The 26,100-nt window shown below is 47.0% G+C and overlaps 1 protein-coding gene across 17 annotated transcripts in view; it reads right to left on the reverse strand.

Annotated features, from left to right (window-relative positions):
- Positions 1–26,100, reverse strand: part of HECTD4 (HECT domain E3 ubiquitin protein ligase 4) — a 192,534-nt gene that overhangs the window by 5,290 nt on the left and 161,144 nt on the right. For 15 of the 17 annotated variants that reach the window (XM_074205763.1, XM_074205761.1, XM_074205760.1 and 12 more), the window contains 20 exons: positions 25,061–25,198; positions 24,439–24,575; positions 22,010–22,170; positions 20,242–20,423; positions 18,946–19,151; positions 18,563–18,693; positions 17,233–17,438; positions 14,579–14,761; positions 12,386–13,689; positions 10,944–11,151; positions 7,650–7,873; positions 7,408–7,559; positions 6,372–6,478; positions 4,572–4,695; positions 3,797–3,987; positions 3,261–3,407; positions 2,613–2,732; positions 2,370–2,525; positions 898–1,001; positions 386–607 (listed from right to left, as the gene is read on the reverse strand). In XM_074205763.1, coding sequence (XP_074061864.1) covers positions 386–607; positions 898–1,001; positions 2,370–2,525; positions 2,613–2,732; positions 3,261–3,407; positions 3,797–3,987; positions 4,572–4,695; positions 6,372–6,478; positions 7,408–7,559; positions 7,650–7,873; positions 10,944–11,151; positions 12,386–13,689; positions 14,579–14,761; positions 17,233–17,438; positions 18,563–18,693; positions 18,946–19,151; positions 20,242–20,423; positions 22,010–22,170; positions 24,439–24,575; positions 25,061–25,198 — 4,403 coding nt within the window. Of the gene's footprint in view, positions 1–385; positions 608–897; positions 1,002–2,369; positions 2,526–2,612; positions 2,733–3,260; positions 3,408–3,796; positions 3,988–4,571; positions 4,696–6,371; positions 6,479–7,407; positions 7,560–7,649; positions 7,874–7,904; positions 8,356–10,943; positions 11,152–12,385; positions 13,690–14,578; positions 14,762–17,232; positions 17,439–18,562; positions 18,694–18,945; positions 19,152–20,241; positions 20,424–22,009; positions 22,171–24,438; positions 24,576–25,060; positions 25,199–26,100 lie in introns of those variants that run through there. The other 2 variants (XM_074205762.1, XM_074205776.1) reach the window with 2 other exon arrangements.

The following is a 26,100-nucleotide window of genomic DNA, read 5'->3' on the forward strand; positions in this document are numbered from 1 at the left end:
ATGGTTTTCAGCCTATGTGCTTTCATGGCTCCCATCTCTGTGCTGCACTGTCTATTCAAGTCAGATATATGGGAACCAGTTCCCAAGATTCCCTCCCAACACAGGACCATGCTGCCTCCCTGAGCCTTTAGGGGCCAAAACTCTGCAGGGAGTTTGAACGGAAGACAGAGGGTGATAGGGATTCTTTGGCTAAGTCAACCACTGCCAAGTGAGGCTGCTTAGAGCCCATCGGTGTCCGTTGGGGCAGGTGGAAAGGTGTCAGGGTAAGGCTTCCCACTGAGAAAGGGGGGATTGTGGGCAGGATTGAGATTGCAGGGGTCAGTCACTGGGAGAGTGACTTCTGTGCAGGTCCCAGTGGCAGCTGCTCCCTCAGGTCATTACTTACATTTTCAAACTTTTTGACATAATTGTAGGTGAGTATATCTGCTTCCTGAAGATCCCCATCAGGATCCAGGGGCTCCCCTACCAAGGTTTTCCAGAAGGAGGGTAAGAGGTCCAAGGGCAGAGGAACGTCGGCCCGGATGGCAATTCCCAAGAGCTGTCCAAAGAAATGAAGCAGCTGCTCTTCTCCATAGGTGATAGGACTAGGAGTCAGGATGTATTTGCCCTGGAAGACAAACCCAAAGGTGGATGAGAAACAGACAGCTTGGATCTGACCCTGGAAAAAACAGAGCCTGGGGAACGAGGCCAAAGGTTCAAAGGACCTTTAGCCCACATCAAGTCCAATTCCCTCATTTGATAAGTAAGGAAACTGAGTCACAGACAAGTTAAAAGCCTCTGGTCGCCCAGATGGTAAAACAGGTATCCAAACCCTGGTCCTGGAGCTTCAATCCAGATAGAGTCCCTTCGGTTCTGCCATATTATCTCTTAGACTTTGCCTCTCTTGGAACGTCATACCTTATTTTTGTTGACAGCAGAACTGGGACACAGGAGGAGGAGGGACAAGGAAGAGCTCTGGAGTTCCTTACACACCTGCCATAAAAAATGACGGAAGGAACCACCTGCAAGACATAGACCAAGACACTTGAAGCCCAGGCAGATGCCGCACTCCCCTCCAGAGCACTTAGAGGCATCTGTCCCTGGGAGAGCTAGGAGTGATCCCCTCGCCTCTGGGAGGGGCAGCCGTTTGAGGCCTGCCAGGCTTCAGGCATGGGGGGTGGGGTTGGACAGCCCTTCGTCAGGGAGGCTGACTCTGGGATCCAAAGCTCACAGTCTACAGAGGCCCAGCTGACAACATCGCAGGCAACAGAAGCTCAAGGAGGCTGCCAGCCAAGCCAGCTGCCTCAGGCCCCAGTCAGACCTGCTGGGAAGCCCTTCCTGGGACAGCCAAGTGCACAAGGGCTCCCTGCCCTTCCCCCTGCAGCTTCCTGTCTCTCAGGTGATTTTGAGACCTCTGGGAGCCCCCTGCTAATGCCGAGGTCTAACGAAGAGGCTCAGACTTAGTATAGTGGCCATGTGCAGACTCAGGACCCTTACCTGGCCCTCCCCCCTTGCTCCTATCAGCCACCTGCCCCTAATCTCCAGCAGAGAGAGCAGAGGAGCCTATGGGCTCAGCTACACTTGGGGCCCACTTCTTTTTTTCCCCGCCTACTCTGAATCTGCTGGGACAATGGCCGGGAAGTCAGGGGCTACAGCCACTCCAAAGCAATGTTCAAGTTTTAACAGGGAGGCAGAAGTCCCTTCAATCAGGCTTCTCCCTTTAAGAGGCAAAGAGATTCACTCTGAAAGTCTGTGTATTGGGGTGGTTTTATCCAGTTCACCAGCTTCTTCAGAATTATCTTTGAGATGAGTTTTTAGGTCCATTGTAGTCTTTCCAAAGAGAATCAAAGGCTCACAAAGGAGAAGTAATAGGATCAGAAGCAATTGTTAAAAAAAATTTATATATCTATATATATATACAAATATATATAGATATATATTTATATATTATGTATCATATATATATATATATATATATGGATGGGATGGGTCTCTAGGAGATGAGACAGGGAGAAGCACAGGGGAAATCTAAGTGATAAAAAAAAATGCTAACAATTATAACCAATGCTGAAATAGCGCTCTTAAGTTTGCAAAGCCCTCGGATCCTCCCAGCAGCCCTGGGCATGCTGGGATGACTACATCACTTGCCCTTAGTCAGGAAGTGCCAGGTCCAGAGCTCCATCTACAAGAATAAATCCATTTTAAACAGGGAATCCAGGTCTGTTTTTGGAAAGTACTAAGTAGGTACATGAGACTCTGGAGAGGGCGGTCTGTCCATGCTAATCATACACCCTCTGTGACATGGGCTAAAGAGAGGTTTCTGAGGAGGAAGATCCCTGTGCCAGGCTTCCAGCTCTGCTCCCTGAGGCCACCAGGACCGCGCTACTCACTGGTCCCGTGGACTTCCTCTCCCGTGAAGCGGATGTTGAACGCATAGGTGGGGTCACCTCCACTGGCCAGTTTGACACAGAGCTGGGATGAGGGGACAGAGGACAGCTGCCGGGCCGCCTGGCAGAAGTATGAGTTTTCTGAAGAACGAATCTCACCTGTGCAGAGAAGCACATTGGTTTCATGTGGCGGTTGGGCAGAATCCTCGGGGTGAGGTTGCCCAAGGGAGATGTGCCATGTCCTACCTCCCACAATTTCCAGGGGGTCCAGAGTGATCTCCGGGGCTGCGTGGTCTGCCGTCCTCTGCACGGTAGCATTCAGTACGCGGTTCATCACCGTCACCTTGGTATCATAGAAGATCAGCCCTACATGAGGGAGGCAGAGAGAGGTTGGTCAGAGGCCTTTCCAACTTCCTGCGGCTGGCACCTGCCACAGAAGCACTTTCCTAGTGGCCACAGCAGGGCCTCATCTCCCTGCTCTGTCTCTCCTCCTCCATCTCACTTCACTTCCTGGCTCCTGGGACCCCTCAACCAGTCCAGGACTTGGTTTGGACACCCAGTCGGTGCCATCCTGTCCAGGCAGAGTTCCTTCTCTTTTCACAAGGCTTTGGAAATACATAAGTATATTTCCAAGTTAGCTCTGAGGTTGGGGAGGAGATAGCTTCTTGGCAATGCTTCCCCCACCAACCATGATACTCTCTTGACTGTTCTAGCCCCAATTTTATAGCTTTGCCAGGAAGATGGTACATTTGTGCTGATTAACTCTGGTTGCCCAGGGAGAGCGAGGAGATGACCTATGGCTGCCCGCCTTACGGCGGCCTCTTTGTTCAGCCTTTGTTCAACTCCAGAAGCCCTGTAACCCAGGAATCTCTGGACCCGCCGGGAGATCCTGACCTTTGGCCTCCTGCAGTAAGGCGGCAATGCTGTTGGAAAACACGTCGGTCTGCCGCAGCTCCACCAGGGGCAGGAAGAATGTCTCCAGGGTGGTGTTCAGGGACTGGAGCAGAGCAAAGCGCAGACGTAAGCTTTCGATGGGAACATCTAAGGCAGCAATAATGGAGGGAGTTAGGACACAACTAGGCCACTATGCAACACTCAATGAAGCTGGACTAACAGAGTCGGGTCTGGGGCAGGGAGGATGTGGATCCTGCAGGTAGGACCCCTCTGGATCCTGGAGTCTTAGTCTGAGGGATGAGCCTGTATCTGCCCCCTCACCACAGGGCCATGACTCAGTCTATGCTTTTGTGGGGCATGGACATTTTAATTTGTTCAGAGATTTTAAAGATTCCTGTTTTCCAATACTTCCCTCTCCTGGTCCCCTCCCTCCCCCCCAGGTCCATGGGGAGCATCCCTGGCCCACCTTCCTTAGAGGAAGGCCCCCAAGCCCAGACTAGCCAGGCTCAGGTGAGCCCCTCCCCAGCTGCACGTACTCAGGAGACAGGCAACTCTGGGGTCAGCAGCATCTGCAGGGTCTAAGTACACTTCATGGGGGTGAAGCCGTGCAGGGGTGATTGCCAGATGACGACAGAGGCGGTTGATGTACTGGACCAGTGCTACATCCATCTCTAGGGTCCACTTCCTAGATGTTTTCTGAGCATGTCGGGCATCAATGCAGGCACACCTAAAGAACAACAATGTTAGAAGCTAGGAATTTGGCTCACGGTCTAGAAGAAACCCTTAAACAATGTTCCATCAAATTTAAAAATGAACTTTGTGAAATTGGAGACACCTCCATCCCTGGAGCCAGCCTGGGAGTTGCCGGCCTCAGAGGAACCCCCCTTTGCTAGGGAATCTCTGGGCCTCTGGCAGCTGACTATTAGGGTCTGAGCGAACCTGGGGCATAAAAGTCCTGGCAGGGGAGAAGGTGCCATGTGGAGTGGAGCAGGGGCTAGGAGAACCAGAACTGCTCCTCCCTCCCTCTGGCTAAGGGAGGAGGATGGAAAGGCTACCATGGATCAGCAGATGCCAGGCTGCCAGGAGAGTATCTCTAAGCACTGGCATCAGCAGGCACTCAATCAATATTGATCCTATCAGAGGGATCAATGAGAAACCTTCCAGAAGTCAAAGGAAGTTTATTTTAAAGTCTACAAGAAGGGAGGTGACCATTCCTGTCAGTAATTCACCTGACGGAAGATATGGAATCAGAAAAAATCACCAACCAAATTCAACAGCTGGGTCCTCTGAATGCAGGAATGAGCCACCTACCTTTCAAAATGAAGGTCATAGCCACAGGACAGAATGGCCCTCCAGACGCTGCGGATGTCCTGCTTAGCACGATCAACCACAAATTTGTGAAATCCTTCCAGGGTCAGATACTTCTCCTCAGGGACTGGAGAGAAGCAAAGCCCCCTCAGTCAACCCGGAGTTCCTCCGTGCTGTCCCTGCCACCTCGTGCCCCTCCCTACCATCAACTTCCCATTCTTCCTCCCCTGTAAAAGACCACTTCATACTTCGCTCAAGCTACATGGGGTTTCTGAACATACTCTGTCATTTCCCACCTCCACACTCCTGCTCACATGGCCAGTCCTCCTGGCAGGAGGCTCCCCTTGAGAATCTTTGAAAGAAGCCTAGATGACAATTTGTCTGGAACATTGTATGGGGAATTCTTGTTCAGATACAGGCAGAACTCATTGGCTTCTCTTGTTCTTTCCAACTCTAAGATTCTAGAAGGCCCATACTCTATCTCTTCCCATCTCTCCAAAGTCCCCTCCTGTAGGAAAGCCTGCCCCGATGGTTCCATCTCTAAATCCCTAATGCACCAATGGATCCTGGCACCAGCTATATACAGAGAAGGAAGGAAACTCCTTTCATCATTGCTGAATGGCAGCTTCACAGAGCCTCAGAGGCTGCAGCACCCAGAGGGTCAGGGTTCCATTCATAATTCTTCCTTAACAGACTGCAGTAATACGGGCAACCTGAGATATCATCTTCTTCCCTCTTCTATGCAGGGGATGAAGTCTTTCCTTTCTCTTTTCAGTTTGTAACCAGAGCAAAACCTTCCCCACTCTTTCCCTTAATCTATTCTCCCTAACACCAGGGTTGGGATGGCCCAAGGTTTACCAAGATTTTCCCCCAACTTTGGGAATATTCAGAAACTTATAGCATTCCTTAATCAAGCCCCATGATCATAAAGTACAATTCTAGCAATTTTCTTCATTTCCTCTTTCCTCTCTCCCCAGGAGCCTGAGCCCAGTTTGCATTGATCTTTAAGAATATTTAGTTCAGAATTACATGGACTGATGCTGAGCAAAGGGAGAAGAACCAAGAGAGCATTAAATATATCAACAACAATGTGAGTTGACCATGATGGATGCAGCTCCTCTCAGCAGTTTAGAAAGCTAGGACAACCCTAGGAGACTGGCTATGGACAATGCTATCCCCATCCAGAAGAAGAAAAACAGAATAAAAAAAATTCCTACAGAATCTGAATGAACACTACATTTGCTTTTGAAAAAAAAGATTAAAAAAAAGGAAAAAAAGTACTTAGTTCAACATACTGCCCCTCTTGTGTTGTGCATGGTGTCTTTGTTTCTCCCCTAAAGTAATTAATGGGGTCTAGGAATATATACCTCCTCTTCCTCCTCCTCCTATTTCTTGGAACTTCAGAAGGAAACCTCCAAGTGAAGCCAGAGAACCTCAAGTTTGGAGGGGAACTCCAAGACTATCTGGGAAAGTCCCTCTCAACAACTGGCTCATCTATTATATGTCAGGTACTGGGGTTCCAAGATAACAAACCCCATTTCTGACTCTCAAAGAATTTACAATGAACTGGAATCATCAATCCCCTTTTCCACATCACTGACAAGAAGTGGCTTGGAGGCTTTGTTTGATCCCCAGGTTATCGACAGGGACAGCCTCAGGCTCTAATGGTCTGAGCTTGTGTTTGAGGGACAAACAATGGCCAAGCTAGATAGCGCGCTGCCTACTGGGATTCATGTGGCCCTCTGGCATGGAGATGTGCTCCAAAGTCAAAGCTTTTGATCCCTTTCCCCTGGCCCTCCTCACCTTCTTGTTTTTTGGTGGGAGACTTTTCAGGGTCCTTTTCATCAGGTTTACTCTTCTCTGGTGACTTGGGCTTCACCATTGGCTTCTTCTCACTTAAAGCTGTCCTACTACAAAACCAAATGTTTGAATGAAACTGTGTCTGCCTGGGCCGGATGCAGAAAGCCAGCAATCTGGTTTTTCTGTACTCTCTGGAAAGAGTGTCTATTTAAAAAAATGAATAATGTGGACAGTTCATTCAAGTCTGTTTTCAGACTCCAAGGACTGCCTGTTGTTCAGGAGAGCCAGAGAGTGATCTGATAAGAAGGCACTTTACTGGCCATTCAGTTTACTTGGTTCAGTCCAACAAATACCCAAGAACACTTGGAGCTAGGCTTTGCTCCCTCAGTTAATGAGGACTGGATGGAGTTCAAACTAGAAGAAGCACCCCCTGGAGTGGACAAAATGGAATATTGAGGCCCTGGTTCAAGCCTCAGCTCTGCTTCTTCCCAGGTATGGACAAGTTTGGATTCTCTGAGCTTCAGCTTCATTGTCTGTAAACTGGGGACATTTGTGTCTGTCCACATCATTCTAGGGTAGTTCAGAGGAGTAGATGAGATGTTTACAACACACAATATCAACTGAAGCTCATGTTAGAAAAAAACAATATTCTAAAGCACCTTCTAGAAGATTCCTTTCCTGATTCTCTTTAATCTTAGTGCCTTTGCTGTTCATTATCTGATTTTGTCCACCTCTTGTTGCTATCCCATTAGATTGCAAGCTCCCTGAAAGCAGGGACTGTCTTCTGCCCTTCTTGTACTCTCAGTCCTTAGCCCAGACCTGGCTCCCCCTGCCAGAACTTGATAAATGCTGGAGCTTCGACTCCAACTCCTCCAAAGTGATGTCTTTCTACTGACCCAAGCATCTCCTGCCCTGCTAGAAAGCAGAGAGCTCACAGGCCCAATTGCAGCAGGATCAAAGATGCCTTTAGGCTCGGGAACCTCAGTGGCAGGAGACACGTCCCTTCCTTGGGGGCTAGCTGGGGGCCCTAGATGCTCACCTGACGCTGTTCAGTACAGACTTCTCCTTGGTAGGAGGCTTTGTCATTGGTCGCTTGGTGCTCACCACCTTCACAGGGTGCTGTTCTTTGCCCGCTTTGGTGTATTTGCTTTTGTCAAACTTGGGCTTGGGCACGCCGTATTTCCTCAGAATCTTCCCACAGGAAGGAACAGTTAGTCCTGGGGTGAAGGCTCCGGTCTCCCAACCCCACTCCCTGGGTTTAGGCGAGGAGGGCAGGCTTACCTGGGTGAGTTGGTCTTCCAGCACCTTCTTCGGGGGACGCACATTGGTGAAGAACACGTGGAGCAGGTTTCCAGGTGTTTGGGAGTTGATTTGCTCCTTACTGAGATAGATGTCAGAGACTTTAATGGGCTTAGGTGGTGTCAGGCTGAGCATCTGCTCCGAGTGGACACAACTTTTAAATATATCTGTGAGGACCTCTCGAGCCCCAGGGACCAGCTTCTCTCCTGAGATTTAGAGAGAAGGACAATACTGGAAGATGAACATGCTGTTCGGAAGAAAGGCAGTTTGCTCTCAAGGGCTTTGGAATGTAACAGTAGCCTGCCATTTGTCTCTAAGTTGCAGCTACATTTGTAGAAAACTCAACTATAATCAAACAACATTCATTACATGGCCATCGAGGTAGGTGCTGTGATGGGTGTTGGGGACACAAACAGAGGCATGCAATCCCTGCCCTTCAGGAACCCACAGTCTAGTAGGGGAGACAAGGTGCAAGCCCCCCACAAGAGAACTGTGTCCCCATCAACAACAGGAAGGCCCGAGAAAGGCAAGGGACTAGGAAAGGAGTAAGCCAGGGCCCTTAGAAGGGAGAGCTCCAGTCAGAGAAAATGTCCAGGAAGGAGAGGTGAAATGTCTTGTTCATGGAACAGCCGGGTGCCAGCATCACTGGATCCAAGAAGATGTGGTGGGGAATGAAGGTGTAAGGAGGCTGCAAAGTAGGAGGGGCAGGTTAGGAAGGGGCTTTGATTGACACACAGAGCATTTTGAATATGATTTTGGAGGTAACAAGGAGTGATATGGTTGCATTGTGCTTTAGGAAAATCACATAGTAGCTGGCTGGAAGATGGCCCAGAGTGGGGAAAGCCTTGAGGTGGGCAGGCAGACCCCCCGCCCCCAACCCCTGCCAGTAAGTGTTTGCAATAGTTCAGAAATGAGAAGATAAGGGCCTGCACCAGGGTGGAGGCTGTGTTGGAAGAGAGGAGAGGAGGGGAAAAATTTGAGATGCCCCAAGCCTTGGCAACAGAATAGGGCAACTATTGGGACAGATAGAAAAGGCCACTTGTACTAGCAGAGGGATTAGTCTTGGTAAGAACAATTTATCATGTAAAACTAGGGTGAAGAAGGAGAATGGCAGAAGGACCTGAATGATGGAAGATGAGGAAGATGAAAGGAGGAGGAGCTCACAATTATACTTTTTATACTTTTCTATAAAATATCAGGGAAGGATCTGTGCTTTAAGAGTGGGAGCTGGGGGAGCTGTCAAAGTATTTGAGGAGGTTTGGAAGACCTGCAGTGAAGAATGGGAAAATGGGTTGATAGGAGAGGTAGAGGAGGAATGTCAAGCCTCCACGAAGGCCCAGACCTGGGCAGAACAGCATGATTTCCTCCACCTTCATTCAAGAGTTGTGTAAGAATGAAAGTGATGAATGATGGGAACAATCTGAAGTTTAGTTGGGTGTAACTGGTCATATGATAAGGGAATAAGGGATTCAAGACAGGAGCATAGTGTAGAATTGAATTGGTTCACCAAGGGGTCAAAGTGGGGAAAGGAGGATGGCTAGTGTAGGGGAATGGCCTGGGAGAGAACTGAGGGGCCAAGGAATTAGATGAAGTGAAGTTTTATAAGGCAGAAGGAGGTGAAAAGTCAATGGATTACAGTCAGATAAGGGAATTTCAGAATTCTCGAACATGGAGGTATTCCATATTGTGTGTGACAGCAAGATTAAGGATATGACCTTCTTTGTATGGATCTGGTGGGGGGGAGTAATAACTTCTGAGAGGAATCAAGGTGGAAGAACTGAGAAATGAAGGGGACTGAGAGAGAATCAATATGTATAGTGAAGTCCTGAGTATGAGGGCAGGAGTTGGGAAGGAGGGAAAGAATGTAAGCAGGATAACCAGACTCACTGAGGAAAGCAGGGGAGTGACCTGGGAGGATGGGGTGGGGTGGTGGGGTGAGGTCTGTAGACAGCTCCCAGGATTCTGATTGAGTGGTATACATGAACCAAGGCCCAAAAAAGCGATGGGAGAAGAGGAGAATCTGGAAATGGCAATGGGAGTACAAAGTAGCTCAACTTCACCTTGACCAGTGAGCTGTAGAGGATGAGAGAAGGTGGAGCCAGAATAGAAATTATAACTTATAATAATGTTACTATTCTAAGATACAATAACACTGTATGTAATCATCAAAGAAGATGTGTATTTTGGCCATTGAGCATGTGTTCTTGTTCTCCTCGTTTTCCTAATGGTGCCAAAGATTCTCTGGCACCATCTTGGCTGATCCCAGGTTGCTGCCTCAGAGTCTGTCAGCAAAATTCATCATCTCCCTTCCGTCCTCTCCTTATTTTCTTAAGTACTATTCTCTTAGGGGACATGATAAATGTGTCCCCTAAGACAGGCTGATAATGACATAAAATCCTAATCCCAGCTAGAGCGTAGCATGAATAGCAAAGGACTATTCAATGGCAATGAGGAGTCTGGTCCAAGTGGTCATGTCCAGAGCAATATGATATGCCTTTTAAAAAAATGATGAATACACATCAATTAGAGCAAAGCCTTGTTAGATTTTTAAAATGCTATGTATAAGTGCATGAGAATTCCACCTTAGTATAATTAGAAAATAAAATTGATATAAATGTAAGACAGATGAAAGAAGATAAGCTAAGTATCAAAAGAGGCCAATGGTGAGTAGACATGAGGCTGTGATGAAAAGAATCAGCACATCCTAGGGCTGGCCTAGCAGGACCTGTCATACCCATGGGGGACTCATTCTGCTAGAGCCAGGATTGTCAGAAACATCATCTGTACCAGGTCTGGTCTGAACTCTGCAGTTTGGGAGAGGTGAGGAAGAGAGAAAAGTATATATAGAGAAAAATGGCACCTGGCACAAGGCCAATGGAGATAGGAATGGTTTATGCAAGAGACAGGAATCAGCTTCCTCAAACAGATGAAAAAAGTTATATCTAGAGAACTGAACCACAGGGCTAAGGAGTCCAAAAAAGACTATGTAGTTACCAAAAGTCAAAGAATGTCCATTAAAGAAGGCTGCAGGTTATCTGATTCCTTTCTTGGGTTGTGTTGGTTTAGATGGAAGCTGAGGGAAGAATTTTTCTCAATAGGAGAGGCAGATATACAAAAAGAAAAAAATCAACACACTTCTGATATGCAAGAGATGATCACAATCTTTGAAAGGGTTACTGTGCTTTGGAAAAAAATTAATTCTGACCCTACATCTTGACCTTAGACCACTAAATGCTAAAAACCAGCTCCTAGAAGGATTTTGAGAGAATAACATACCTTTAATAGATTTATCATTGAAATAGTCTTCTAGACCTGGGCTTCCTTGGGTATCAAATAAACTCTGGTTTACTGTTGACACGGTTAAAATTTCTTCAGTTGACATTTCCATTAATTCATCTTCACCATCCAGGCTTGACAAACCAATCAGATCATTATTGTTAAACAGACTCGCTCGGATCTTCTCAATTTTGGCCCGGGAACGTATCTGTGTGAAGGATGAGGAGTGTCACTTCTGGAGCTTTGGTAGAAAAGCAATCATTCAATGCCACAGAGATCCTTTTCTTCCTCCCCTCTCTCTGAACTGGCTACTTGCCTTTTCCTTTCCTGAAGGTGATTTCTGGTCACCTACTCTATGACAAGCTGAGGCTGGAGCTAGCAGGTGGGCTAATTCATAAAGAAGAAATGACAAGAGCACTAATGGTCTGGGAAGGGCTAATTTGTATGTCTTGCCTGGCCTGCAGGGGCTCTCTGCAAATATCTCCATGGCCTTGGGCTCCAAGGGTGCCTAGGTCTTTCTGAATTCATGACCCACTCTTTAAAACCCAGCTCCGAGACCACTTGCTCCAGGGCCCTTCCCTTCCTTCTCCAATGAGTAGTAATGTGACCCTGGCCATCTCTAGAACTCATGGAGCACTTCATTTGCTAACACTGGAATGCAGGTATGCCATGATGCCATGAGTTTCAGAAGAAAAGGGGGCTGCTTCTAATTTACATTTTTGTATTGCTCCCCCAATACCTATTGGGTAGTGTGATTCATACACAGCAGGCACATAATGATGGCTGATTGTACTGTTCTATTGCTCAGCTCGGGTGAATACTGTTGGAATAAACCAAACCATCAGTACAGTTGCTAAGTGGATACAATCCTAGATTTGGAGTCAGAAATAATATTATAATGATAAATAATAATAATGATATCACAACAGTGACAGCAACAACCACCACCAGCAGCTAATCTATTCTGTGCCAAAAACTGTGTTAATTGCTTCATAAGTATTATCTCATTTGATCATCACAATAGTAGGAATGGGTGTGTGTGTGTGTGTGTGTGTGTGTGTGTACTATTTTAATTCTATTTTACAGATAAGGAAACAGCAAGGTGATGTAACTCGTCTCAGGTCCCTCCACCAGGGCCTCCTCTGGCCACAGCAATCACCCAGCTGCTGCTTCTCAGGAGAATCTGAGTTCAAATCCTACCTCAGATGCCTAAGAGATGTGTGACCCTACTACCTGCCTCGGTTTCCTCATCTGTAAAACAGGGGGTCATAACAGCCCTCCCTGCCCAGGACTGTTGTGAAGATTAAATCAAATGAGCTCTGTAAAGCTGTATGAAAATTACTCTCTTACTGTCACTCTCTCCCACTTAATGAAACCCCTGAAAAGAATCGTAGGCGGTGTGGGGACCACAGGGAAGCTCAGAGGGCTGTGATTCCAGGTACCTCTACGACAGCGAAGCCTTTAATGGGGCGAGTCATTAGGGGCTGGTTGTCCAGTGAGGTGACCGTGTACATGGACCCCACATCAGAGACGGAGGCTGTTTCTGCATTATCCACAGGCTCCCCCAGGCTGCCCAGACTGCCCAGGCTTCCAGTGCTGCAGAGGGAAATGTCTAGACTCTCCTGGCTGGAGACGACATGGGGCTCCAGCAAACCAGGAGGAATGGCCAGCTCCAGACCCGGAGGAAACTGCTCTACTGAGACCTCGCTGACTGTCTGGGAGAGCCCCTGCGAGCTGCAGAGGGAGGCCTGGCTGGTGGAGGCAGAGGCGCTGACGCTCATGGCAGGGGTGACACTACTGGAGCTGCTGACATCCAAGCTCTCAACACTGGGGAAGCCCCCGGGCTTCTCCAACTCTGTCCGACCATCCCCACCTTCTGCTTTGTCCTTGGGCTTTTTAGGGTCTTCTTCCTGCAGAGGAATATAGATCTCATCTTTAAAGACCCCACCGTGGGCATTGCAAGCCTTCCGGATGGCATTCCTCACTATGCCCTCATCCAAGTGTGTGGGGATGCCCGAGATGACCAGGAGGCGGCTGTGGGCCGTGGGGCCCACGAGGGCCTGGCAGGCATCGGCGATGGCATCATTGGTCACCCCCAGCCCTTGGGGATCTTTCTTGATGAGGTGACGAAGAATAGTAAGCAAGGTCAGGGCCCTGTGAAACCACAACATGTCCTCCGGCTTGCCGCCACCAATCGTCAGCACAGATGCATCTGTTTCCACCGTTCGAGAGTTAGATCGTTTCCCTGAAGAGGAGGCCTTCTCCCGCTTCATTTTGACCTTCTTCCTCTTGGATAGGAGGCTGGGGCTTTGTGGGGTCTGACCTGGGGAAGATGAGGATGAGGATGAAGAATCGCTAAGATTTGGTGCGTTGGTTGAGGCCATGACGCTTGAGGTCACACTCATGTTGATGGGCAGAGTCACCTCAGCCACGGCCAGGCAGGCTTCCATCAGAGCGTGGAAGTAGGTGGAAAACCTGCCCTGGTCGACCCCGGGGGTGCCTGAGCTGGCACAGGCACTGCTGGTGACCCAGGTCTGGGTTTCTTCATCATAGAGCTTATGCAGCTCTGCCTGAAGGGCCATGAGCACAGCCAGGCAAGGGTTGAGCTGGAGGGCAATGGAAGAGGACAGGCCGGATGGCTTCTTCCTCTGCTCCAAGCTGTGCACTTTGCGCAGGAGTTCAGCCAGGAGATGGAAGATCAGCTCCTTCACACATGCTGCCATGTCAGTGGTCCACAGGAAATTTCCTATTTGGAAAAAAAAAAGTCCAAAGATTAAGCTTCTTTTTGCACCTTCTTTTCTGCAGCTAAGCAGGAGGCTGTCCGTGTCCCGCCAGTTTTTCTCCTCCCAAGCAATGACATCTGCAATAGAAACCACTTCCTTTTCTAGCTTCTTGAAATCATGAAGATCAAAACTGCAGTTCAGGGAGAGCAAAATGACCATCCATAGAAAAAACTGTTCATCCTGGCTAATAGGCACCAAGGTCTCATTTGATCGAAAAGATGGGGGAACTTGGGTTTTGTCCAGGTCAGGGCTGTTTTTTCCCAGTGTGGTGATACTGCGGAAAGAGGGCTGAGGTCAAGCTCTGCCACCTGCAGTCTCAGATCCTTTCCCACTTTGGACCTGAGCTTACTCAAGTGTGAAATGATGGGGGTAGTCTCCTAAGATTCTTTCTGCTTCTAAAATTCTAATTTGAATAGAAATTCACAGACTTCCCCCCGCCCCAATCTTAGAAAACAGCTTTTTAAAAAGGAATCAGCCTGAGGTAACTGTGAGGCTCCTTCTTCTTCTTTTTTTTTTTTTGTGAGGCTCCTTTTAAAGAAGGAGGGACCTTGGGGCTTTTCATGGCTCACCCTCCTCTACCCAGGGGACATTTGTATCAGAGAGGAGAGGCCTGGGGTGAAGCCTGGACAGGGCTCAGAGGACTGTGCTCCAGTGTGACTGGAACAAATTTGATCTCAGACACTTACTACCTGTGTCATCCTGACTCTTTCCTTACCTTTGAAAAGGGAAAAATAAAAGCCCTGGCTTCTCAGCACTGTTGTGAATCCCAGATGAAGTCTGGGAACCCTGCTCCATTCACTCGCCAGTTCTCAGCATCACTACCATTCCTGTTAGCATTATTCTATATCTCACCAAGGAGCTCCACCACCTGCAGCAGAACTGAAGCTGGGATGATGGTGTCTGGTTCATCTTCAGATCTTCCTAACCCGTCTTCGGATTTCCAAGACAACAGCTGCTCGGCGAAAGCCATGGCCAATGGAAATTCCAGGGGCAGAGAATGTAACACCAGCACAGCTCCCGGAGGTGGAGAGACCCCTAGAAAGACCCCCCCCCCAGGAAGGAAGGTAAGTGATTAGCACTCAATTTTAATAATTAGGTGAAACTGGTTGGTAGAAGACAAGCTAGAGAAGATGGCAACAAAGGTGAGCATTTCACTAATGGTAGAAAACATAGGAGGCTTACATGCTTTCCTTTCCAATGGGACAACAAAAGATGGGGAAGCAGAGTAAAAGGGAGGAAGAGACAACATTCTTCAATCACTGAGAAGCAAACTCATCTTAGTGAAACGAAAGTGAGTTTTATCTTGTCTGTTAAGGAGACATTACCTAGTACATTCCCACCCCTTAAACAAATGCTCTGGCACTGTACTAACACACCAGAGAGCTACAGCAAGGAAAGAGCTGGCAGAGGACAGCTATGCTTCCCCTACAGACTCCCAGGACCTCCAAGCTGGGGAGGCTCTCTGGGGCTCTCTGATCCAAGCAGTACCAAAGCAAAATCTTCTGGAAAACCTTTGTTGAAAGGAAAGTCAAGCCACTATTCCATTTAGAAAGTTTTTCTTTACAATGAAATTAAATCTGCTTCTTAGTCCTTCCAGTCACTGATCCAGGACCATCTCTAGGCTTTCTGTGACCCTAAAGAGTCAGCTGACTTCTTCTACATGATGGTCTCCCAGCCATTTAAAGGTGTCTCTTTTATCCTTCCTTATGTCCTAGAGTGAGAATAGCACAGAGTTAGGCCTGGAAGGGAATTTTACAGATTGTTCTCCAGGCCTTGAAAGCTAAGTGGAGTGACTCCAAGTCCAGGGCTCTCTCTGCTATACTACTCTGCCTTTTCTCCCTTTCGAGTAGCTTCTTGGATGTCTGCCATGCTGGCCACCATCTTCTTGAAGCTCTGCAGCTTACCAAGGCACTTTAAAAGAGTGTGGCTCCACATGTACACAGGACTCCAGTGCTGAACTGGCCAGAACAGAGGACAAATTGTCATCATCCTGGTCTGGACACTAGGCTCTCTCCTATGGCCTAAGATGGGGCCAGCCTTTGGGCTGTCCTATCTCAGGACAACCTGTATTTAGTTTGCAGACCCTGCTACCTCAGATCTTCAGGTAACTGCTATCTGGTCAAACATACCTTGACTTTTTTAAAAAGAGATTTAAATATTTTATTTATTTATATTTCCAACTATATGTTACAGCAGTTTTCAATAATCAGTTTTTGGCAAAGTTTTGAGTTTTACATTTTTCTTCCTCCCTCCCCCAACAAAAAGTATCCAGTATAGGCTAGAACCCTACTAAAGAGAGATCCACATGATGTGAAAGAAAGATCAAATTAAAAAAAAACCCAAACATAACACATAAGACAATGTTTCAAAATTGAAGCTCAAAAACTTTGGTCTACATTTAAATTCCAACAGCTCCTTCTCTGGATATGGTTCATTTCCTAACTTGTATGTGTGAAACTATTTCTGGAATCTAAGACCACTTTTTCCTCTTCTGAAAGGATCTCCCAAGTCCCTGCTGATGCATGGGCACAAGCTGTCCCCAGGCCTCAGGTGGCTACCAGCCACTCTCCTGCTCAGAGTTACCCAGAGAGGTGCTGTTGAAGGAGCTCTGATCTAGAAGAAGTCAGCAGCTGAGGGTGCCTATGAAGTCTGGCTCTGCCACTAACAAGCAGTTAGTGGCATCTCAGCCCTCTCAGCCTCAAGTTTTCTCCTGAATGGGGATAACAACACTTGAATTCTTTCCTTCCAAGCTTGTGGTGAGGTCAATGCTCTGCCAACATGCTCTACAGATCCCCAGTGCCTGAGGCTGGTCCTGGGGTGGCCACCCATTGGCTGCAGAGCTAAGGGCTTAACTTTAAGCTAGGAGCCCACAAATAAGAATTTCAAATGGTCCCAGAGTATTATTCAGCTCGATCAATGACTTCACTGATGACCGTAACCTGCCTGGCTCTTTCTCTTTGGGAGAAGGTCTGGTGATGGAGCACCCAGATGCTCTACCTAAAATCAACATCTTGGGCAGAGAGACAAGTGACACCCCCCAGACTGAAATAGACTGCCTGTTGCCTAAAACCAGATTCAAGCACAGACACTATGGTAGCTTTCATCAAGACACTGGGAAAGACAAGGCACATTGTTTTTTCAGCAAAGAAACATTTCAAGGGTTGCATTTTTACCAGGAACCTGAGCACGATTTTATGGCTCTCAGTGTCCAACACCCTGGGGGCCCATTTGAAGCACAGTAGGTCAGACAGAGAACTGCCCCCCCCCTTCCTAAGGAGAGGTCCTTCCAACCATTAAGTCACCATCCCGAACCTGTCAATCCCTGTATCGCCGGGCAGGGTATCACCCGTCCGATCTTTGCATAGTTACAGGTCTCCAAGGTAGACCATACTAAATAGTGAGAAATGGACTCTGCAAGGCAGAAAATCCCTTCCATTGTAGAGAAGGAAAAGCAGAAAAATGATTCTCAATAAATTTAATCCCCATAAGCTAATCAGGAGTTTTACCCAGTTTGATGTGGACTTTGTCAGTTGCTATGATCACGGAGGGATACTGGTTGGTGGTAGGAGGCGGGGTGAGTCCTGTGTTGGTTGGAGAAGCGTCGCGTGGGTAGCAGACGGCCTCAATGAGGTTGAGCTGGCCGTTACGCTTCACTTTGTGACCCAGTCCATATAGGAGCACTCGGGCCCAGGGAGCCTTGTACAGGGAGGAGCTGTGAAAAAAGCAATGAGCAGGGATGGAAGAAGGGGCCAGACATCCAGAGGATACTAAGAACAGAGGTGCTTCTAGTGGAGAGTACAGTAAGCAGTTTGGCTAATGGAATCGGGCCTGGACAATTCCACCAGCTTTTGTCAAAGGGGAACTATGTCAGAAAGCCCTATCTACTCACAATGTAATCTTGAAGAAATCCTTTAACCTCCATGAACCTGTTTCTTCAATTTTTTGGTTCTTGTGAAGCAATGGAGTTACACAGTTAGTAAATGTTAAGTGTCTGAGGCCAGGTCCTCCTGACTTGAGGGGCAGTGCTCTATCCACTGCACCCTATCACTGCTCCCCCTCCCTGCCACTGCCTCTTCTTCATTTTTTTTTAAGGTTTTTTTTTTTTTGCAGGGCAATGGGGGGTTAAGTGGCTTGCCCAAGGCCACACAGCTAGGTAATTATTAAGTGTCTGAGGCCAGATTTGAACTCAGGTACTCCTGACTCCAGGGCCACCTCTTCTTCATTTTTAAAGAGAAGGATCTTTCATGCTTTCATGGCTCTTGTGAGAGCCACAGAGCATTGTGGCAAGTACTTTGTAAATTACAGTATTGTATAAATGTCTGTGGTTATTATCATTATTATTCTTCATGATTAATTCTTTGTCAGAAAGAAATATTTCCCAAAGCAAATGCTCTGGAAAAAGACTAAACAAATTCTGGCACATGGACATAATGGAACATCACAGGGATATGAGACACAACAAATGTGACTGGTGTCCACTTGGCTAGAAGGACCAGGGAGATAAGGTGCTCTAGGCAGCACAGTACAAACCCAGACTACAACAAAGGAGTCTAAGGATCGAGGCTGGGAGGCATGAGAACATGATAGCCAGACCCGATGAAAGGTCTGACCCCATGGGACAGCAAGGGGGGGTGGAGGCGGCATGAGACTGCCTCCCTTGGGAGGCCGGCTCTCTGAGCCCTCAGGAGGCAGTGACCAGCTGAGGAATGGAGGAGCTGGAGAAACAAAGCACCACGAACATTGAGTGGAAAGAGTGTCCTCGAGAACTGGAAGCAGCAGGTGCCCCAGAGACGCCCTCTCGACCCCCCTACCCAGGACCACTGCCTGACCACTCACTCTTTGCGGAAGCCAGACTGACTTTCTTTACAAGATACAACGACGAAGGCGGCCCCGGGGAAGTTAACATCCATGTTGACTTTGGACTCGGAAACTGGGAATTCTTCTGAGGGAAACTGTTCTGGGGCGGTCTGCAGAGAGATGTCGAACCATGAGAACCACAGGCTCCCAACAATGGAAGCTTTTCTAGCTTCTAATATGAAAATGAAAGGCAGTGAGGTGGGGTGGGAGGCCCTAGAGGACTGGAGAAACAAGGTAACAAGACATAAAGGCCTCCCCGAAGAAATCCATCAAGAACAAAATGAGCATAATTTTGAGAAAATCACCATCTTCTATTTTAAAACTGTGACAACACTTAAGTTCTAACAAAGATTATTTTTTACCTGCAGGAAAGAACAGATCTGTCTTGTTAGCTCCAAAAGGCTCTCTTCTCCTTGGTGGAGAGTGCGTGTGATGGCGACGTTGAGCCATTCTCGGACTGTCTGTGAGCTGCCTTGGTAGAAGAGGTCTGCAGCTGAACAGTTCTGGGCGTGGATGCAGTGCTGCAGAGACTGGGCCAAGAGGACAGCACTGGAGCTGACGGTACCATCTGCAAACAGGAAATCAAACAGGGTCTGAAGGCAAGGCCCAGGGCAGTGGGTGCAGCTGCTGGACCCTCGATCACTTGGGAGGCTGAGTCTGAAAGCACCTGGAAGGTACCAAAAGACTTGGCTTCCCTCCCCCAACCAGAAGATTCTGAGAGAAGTTCAGAAGATCTGCAAGTACAATTGAATGTCTTAAAGCCCAGGGCAGGGGGAAGGTCAAAGAAACCTGGAAACCCAAGAATCCCTGATGCCCCTGGGGGATATCACACAAGCATCTCTGGTGGCAGGGACAGAGAAGGCAACTACCCCAGGTGCAGCCCCAAATGAAGGGTGGACTTGTGCATCCAGCTGACCAAAGGTTCTACTGAGTGTGCCTCCCTCCCCAGCACCTCCAGCACCAACTCCAACCTCCTCCCAGATCCTCTTCCAAGTTTCTGGTAAAGCAGGGATGGGGATCACAAGGCAGATTGTACAGCTCATCTTGGGTAGCTGGGGGGTGAAAGGAAGGAGAGGAAGGGGTTGCAGTTCTTGGATTTTGTCCTGGGGTGGCAGAGCAGAATAAAGCAGCATCTGCCAGGACAGTCAAAAAGATTCCATCTCAGTCCTGTCTTGGGAGGTCTTTAATCCAAGCACCCAAGCAGGAATCATGGCAATTACCCCAATATAGGATGAATGAGTGGCCTCCCTAAATGCAGCTTTACCTCAAGTCACAGGGTGAAAGGTAGGCATGTGTTACTCTAATTGTCATGATACTGAAAGGCACAAGCAGGTCTCTGCTTCAATCATCCTTTGGAGAAGTGACTCTTCCTAGCCTCTCTCTGGGCCACAAGCTCACCTGGCCTCTAACAACAGCAGAAGTTTAAAGGGTGAGGGCCAACTTCATGTGAATAAAATAAAGATCAACAATCTGGAAAGAGTCCTTCCACCTGCACCTCCCAACACTCTTTGCTCTCATTTCAAAAGGGAGTAAGGAGAAAGGGGACCCATCATCCTGTGACCTTGGGGGAATCTTGGAGGAGTCTGAAGAGGCATTTGTTGACCAGGTCAGCAGGTTGACAGGAGCCAAGGAGACTGATGATCAAAGTTATGTCTTACCAGGAAGAGGTGGAGCAAGGAGCTGGCTGGATAGGAGCTGCAGATGCTCCAGGGTGATGTCCCGGACAGCAGGGATGTGGAACAGTCGAGTAAACAGGTGGGGAAGCTTTGGGGCAAAGATGTTGAGGAGGGCCATGCGGCAGTAAAGCCTGGCCAGGGAGGCCTCACATCTCAGCAGCTCCCTGGAAAGAAACCAGCGATGTGGGTGACAGAAGTCTCCTGCTCCCCTCTTCAATACCAGACCCTAACTGCTGGTGTTTCTCCCAAACACCCTGATGACTTAGTGTTGCTATCTATAGTGGTGGTTTTATTTCTCTCTGCACTTCCTGCGGGGGGGGGGGGGGGGGGGGGGTTGGTCACAGCTGAGTAGAAAAACAAAAGGGCCAAGTGATTTCAGTTCCCCAGGACAGTGGCTATAAGGCTATCAAATCGAAGCAGAGAGCAGGGGTTTTGAGAAACCACTCATTAATGCTCAACCAGGTCTTGTCTGAATCGTGACTCCCACCTTAAAAGTACTTTTTAAGTTGCCAGCCCCCAGGCTCTTGGCTAGACAACCCCCCAGGCTTATTTATTAACCACAGATAAGGAGACGAAAACTACACAAAAAAGTCTCTTAGAAGCAGTTCCTCTGGAGGCCATGGAAGTTTGGGTCATTTTTTACTGCTATTTCTTCAATGGTTCAAATTAAATTTATTACAAGAATACTACCTGGGTTCTATTAGGGACTAGCAGCCATGAGAATACCATCCCGACTTTGGTCCTTGGATGGTCTTGATTATTAATATGCAAGAACTGCAGAAACAAAATCAAAGTAGACCCTAGAGGTGTGATGGGAAGGTGGATTAAGTAACAGACACGTCTCCCTCTTTGGGAGGGAGTCTATAATGTAAACATCATCTATAAATGCAAAGCTACCATGAAAGGAGAAAAGCAGTCCAAACAGATTAAGTCTGTGATCAAAATACTCATCCTTGAAATTCTTTCATTTCCAATTTCAATGAGCTGAAATTGTTGTAAAGCAGTCACAGGACCAACAAGGGAAGCCTTTCTTAGGTAATTTTCTTTTCCTAGTTTAAATTTCATTTCACAGGTGAACTATTTTCTGTCTAGGAAAAGAATTCCAGAAGCCTCTTTTGGTGCTGGATTCCTTTGCGTTTATTTGAAAAGAAAAGGCCTCTTTGGAAAACACAGAAACATACACCCTTCTTACTGGTCAGAATTTCAGTGGAGGCCTGAATTCAAGTCCTCAGTCACTGGACAATTCATGTTCCTCTCCTGCTGAAAACATGTTATCCATGACAATGATCCCCTACATACATTTGGATGCTCCCTCAAACTTTCTAAATCCCTTTCAGATCTGGGACCCATTTTGCCTATCAATACACAGCTGTTTTCTTTCATTGTGGATATCTATCAACAATAAAACTAACAGTCTACAGTAGTGAAGATTTCAGCAACAGGTGAGGAAAGATGCTGAGATTCAGAGATATTTGGGGTTTTTTTTCCTATTAAAGCTAATAAACAGTTCCAAACTGAGCAAAACAAAATGCTAAAATTGATAATGGACAAAGAGCAAGTATGGCCCTTTGAGCTGGGTCTGTTCTGATGTTCCCATGCCCCTCCTGCCTGGGTCGGGCCTCCCCCCAAGGGGCCTGGCTTGCAGTGTTGGGCAGACATCAGATGTTCAGGAAGCCTCTAGAGAAGAAGCTGCTGGGGGAGGAGAGGGAAGGAGCTTTTCCTCTGGAGAGCTCTTAGACTTTTGAGTTACCTGTGAATCTGAATGTTGGTGTTGTCCAGGGTGACGAGCCCATTAGTCGCAGTCCTGCGGTAGCCTGCAGGAGGCCTTTCCAACATGTCTATAGGATACCAGTACCGTACCAAGACGCCTTCACTGCGCAGGTATGTTTCCACCTGTACTAGTTCATTTACCTGCAACAATAATAAGAAAGTTTGTTGGGGATTTTTTTCTGAATAGTGATTTTTATTTGCAAAGTTTGAAAACAGGCACATTTATTCATCTCTCCAGGCTTTCCAATCCTCCTCTTCTTTGTGACAGCCAACAGCTGGTTCAGAGCTATTTGACTATCCAACAAATGATTTGACCAGGAAGGCAACAGTGAAAATGCCATACACAAGATTTTTTAAATGCTTGTCCTTTTTTTTTCCTCTTTAAATAAAGGGCAAAACACGACAAACATTGAGACCTTTAGAGAACTGAAACAAATAATGAAAGTTTTAATCTTCTTATATAAAATATGGCTGAAACACTAATTGTAAATATTCAAAATAGAAATGGAAAAAAAGGGTAGAATGATTAGAGGACATTTAAATATGTTTGGTTATAAAACACTGGATGGTCTAAAAATCTAAACAGATCTAGAAAGGCAAAGAGATAAAATGAAGTTGTTAAGCTGCCTCTTCACAAACTATATGAAACTTTTAAAAAAGTGCCAGTGCTATGTTATTGTTTACCAATGACTGGAATCACTCTGACATTTATTGAGTGCCTATCATGTGCAAACACTAATGAAAGCCCCTCCCCTCAAAAAGTCTTTGTTTTTTAAGGGAAACAATACAGAAACACACAAGTTCCATCCAAGAGAGATCCCAGATGGACAGGAGATCATTTTGTCGGGAGATCTAACAGCTCGGGGATTGGGAAAAGTCTCATAGAGGTGGCAGCAGCCTTTAAATGCCAGACAACTGAAGAGAGACATGGTAGCCGGTGCAGAAATGATGTGGTCAAACCATAGCATAGAGCCCAAGAGGAGGCTATTGCAATGACCCAGGCAAAAGGTGCCGAGAGCTTTAACAAGGCTGGACCAATCTAAGTAGAGACAAAGGGAAAGATGCTGAGAAGGCACAATCAGCAGAATGTGACAAGTGACTGGAAAGAAGGGCCAGGGAAAAGCCTTTATGAGAAGACCAAGTCGTGTGCTCCTCACACTGGGCACCCATCTCTGTTTTGGAGTCATTAAGGCACAGAATGAAATCATACAAATGTATTTGAGATTCAAATTCCAAGGAGTAAAATAAGAAATTAACATATCACAGGAGGTCGTCACTCAAGAAAAAAAAAGTATTGCCTCTCATGCAAACTATTTTCACAGTTTTCTATTTCTAAGTGATTTGTCATGAATTTCCATTGTGAGGAAAAGATGTTAGTTTCCATATATGGATCATCAGTGTCAGAGACTGGAGTTACACTGGATCAGAATGATTTAAAGTTGCAAAATACATGTATAACCTGTATCAGATTGCATGCTGTCTTGGAAGGGAAGGAGAAAAATTTAGAAGTCAAAATCTTATAAAAACAAATGAAAACTCTCTTTTACATGTAACTGGAAAAAAAATACTATTAAAAAAAATAAAGTTGCAAGTGAAATTATGAGCCAGCCTAACCAACTCTGTATTGAAGATGGTGTTCATTGCTGCACTCCTGCCCTGAACTCCCAGAGGTCTGCAACTGGTTTCTGACAAGGGCATCTCAGAGGACTCAGTCCATTAAATGGCCTGGCTTGGTCAGCGGAGACTGAAGTTCAGAGCTCAAAGACCTTTCAAATAGGAGTGGTCCTCACCAATCATTTATTTCAACCCCCATCACTTTACTAAACCCCAAACTGAGGTCTGGGAATGAGGAGACATGAGCGAGGCTCTGAGGCTCCTAAGAGGTGGAGTCACAACCAGAAGCCAGGTCTTCGGGCACCTCCTCCAGGCTTTTCCCCCATCACATGAACCTCTCAAGGTGAGGCAGGGCTCCATAGGGGAGGGCCTTGTCTTCCCAGAATCTAAGCATTAAGCACAAAACTCTGAGCATAGTAGGCTCTTGATAAATGCTGCTACTTTATTTCCTGGTTTGTTGTTTTTTTTTTTAACAACTTATCTCTCATTTACCTGAGTTATGAAATGAAGTAATCCACCCACCTGAAATGAGTGACAGAAATTAAGGGAAAAAATGGGCCAGTGTTTTTTTTCCCCATAACTGGCCCTGGCCATTGCAGCCAGTTCCTTGGTCTAGAAGGGCAGACAACAGTGAGCCTGATCCCCTTTCCCTGGTCCCAGGGAAGACAGTGGTCTGTATGACTGGGGGGGAAGCAGATGATACCACAGGCTCTGAAGGCTGCTCCCCATTTAAACTCAGTGATGAGGGGGGGAAAGATAGAAGCAACAAGGTATGTTCGACAGTCATTTACTTACTGAGTCCACATCTAGAACAACTCCATGGAGGCCAAAAGTTTTCAACATCCCCCGGATAGCAAATTTGGGGAGTGCGGTCCCTACGGCGCTGCTGGCTACATTGTTACTGTCTGGAGACCGTGTGACCACAGTGAGACCTGGGGGCCAAGGGAAGGAAAGGTTCATTCAGAGTTTGTATCCCTGTAATCCAGAACCATTTCTAAGCCTGATGCTGGATGGGAAGAGGGGTGGGATATCATTTGAATGTACCCTCAGAGTGGCTACAGACACCACAGCCAAAAGCTCTCTTCTTGAACGATGGGCCCAAATGACTTGTGTTGGCTATGAGAGAACCCTCCCATCTCTATCCATGCCTGCCCAACTCCTGTAATTTTCTGTCTGGGATTCTCATGCTGCTGAGAAGGAATGGAATCCTGAGAATGACTGTCCTGACTGAAGTCTTAAAGGTTGGCTGGGGCTGGTGCACAGAATGAGTGGGTCTAAGAGAAGCTGGGGGCTTCACTGCTGCTCCCCAGAGCAATCAAAGCCCTGGCACTATGCTGTGTTTCTCAAGCTCATGGCTTTTAAAAAGGTCCATTCTCAATTCCAAATTTGTAGCAAAAAGCAAGAAGGAAAAATAAACCTTTGCGAACTTTATCAATTGTGAATTTATTTGCTTCATCTTTGATATCTTCAATTGTAGGAAGATAAAGATCTCTGGGAATGCCACCATTCTCCTCATAAAGAAATTCTACCGTCTGCCGGGCGATATCCACCATGCCTGAAAGAAAAAGATGCCTTTTGGAGAAGCCCTATCACCCTGCTCATCCTCATCCTCTTCAGGGCCATACCCAAGGGAATATGCCATGAAGAAAGGGCACATCCTCCCTTCAGACTGAACCTGGAAGCATGTGTGCACGCACGTAGCCAGAGGCTACTGATGCTGGGTTGTTTTCCCACGATGTTAAAGGAAATGTTCGACAGTATTTGCTTTTCCATAAAAGTCATCTCTAATGCTCATTTACCACTTTGCTTATTAACTGGCCACACAACAATTAGGAAAGGCAACAACCTGCATGCACAACTCCAAAGGAGAGTGTAATTAGAGAAAGATGCTTCAGAGAGAAGTCAGTGAAAACAGAGTAGAGAGCATAGGCTACAAATCATTCCCCTCTCCTCAAGTACTTCAGTTCCAAAGACTCTTTTTTTTTTTTTTTTTTTGGTTTTTGCAAGGCAATGGGGCCACAGGTGTCTGAGGCCAAATTTGAACTCAGGTCCTCCTGACTCCAAGGCCAGTGTTCCACTGTGCCACCTAGCTGTGCCACTTTCAAAGATTCTATAAAACAGCTTACACCATTTCTCAAAGTATTATTAAAAAGGCCACACCTACCATGTAACATCAAGGAAATTCTGCCTATGTGCACTAAGATAAAAAAAATGGGCAATCACAAGGACTAGTTCTATTTTCTTTCCTACGATCAGGGCTATTTAAAATCTAGTCCCTTGCGCATACACCTTTGAAAAGGGGGGGGGGTGAAACATCCAGAGACCAATCCTCAAAAAGAACATTCAGCCAGTCAGAATCCCAATGGGTTCTAGAGAACCATTCTTATGGTTATTCCTCCCCAGAAGCTGCTGGGATGATGCCTACCAATGATCAGGGGAAAAGGGTAGAAACATCAC

The sequence above is a fragment of the Macrotis lagotis genome, chromosome X, assembly GCF_037893015.1.
Source record: "Macrotis lagotis isolate mMagLag1 chromosome X, bilby.v1.9.chrom.fasta, whole genome shotgun sequence".
NCBI classification, from domain to species: domain Eukaryota; kingdom Metazoa; phylum Chordata; class Mammalia; order Peramelemorphia; family Peramelidae; genus Macrotis; species Macrotis lagotis.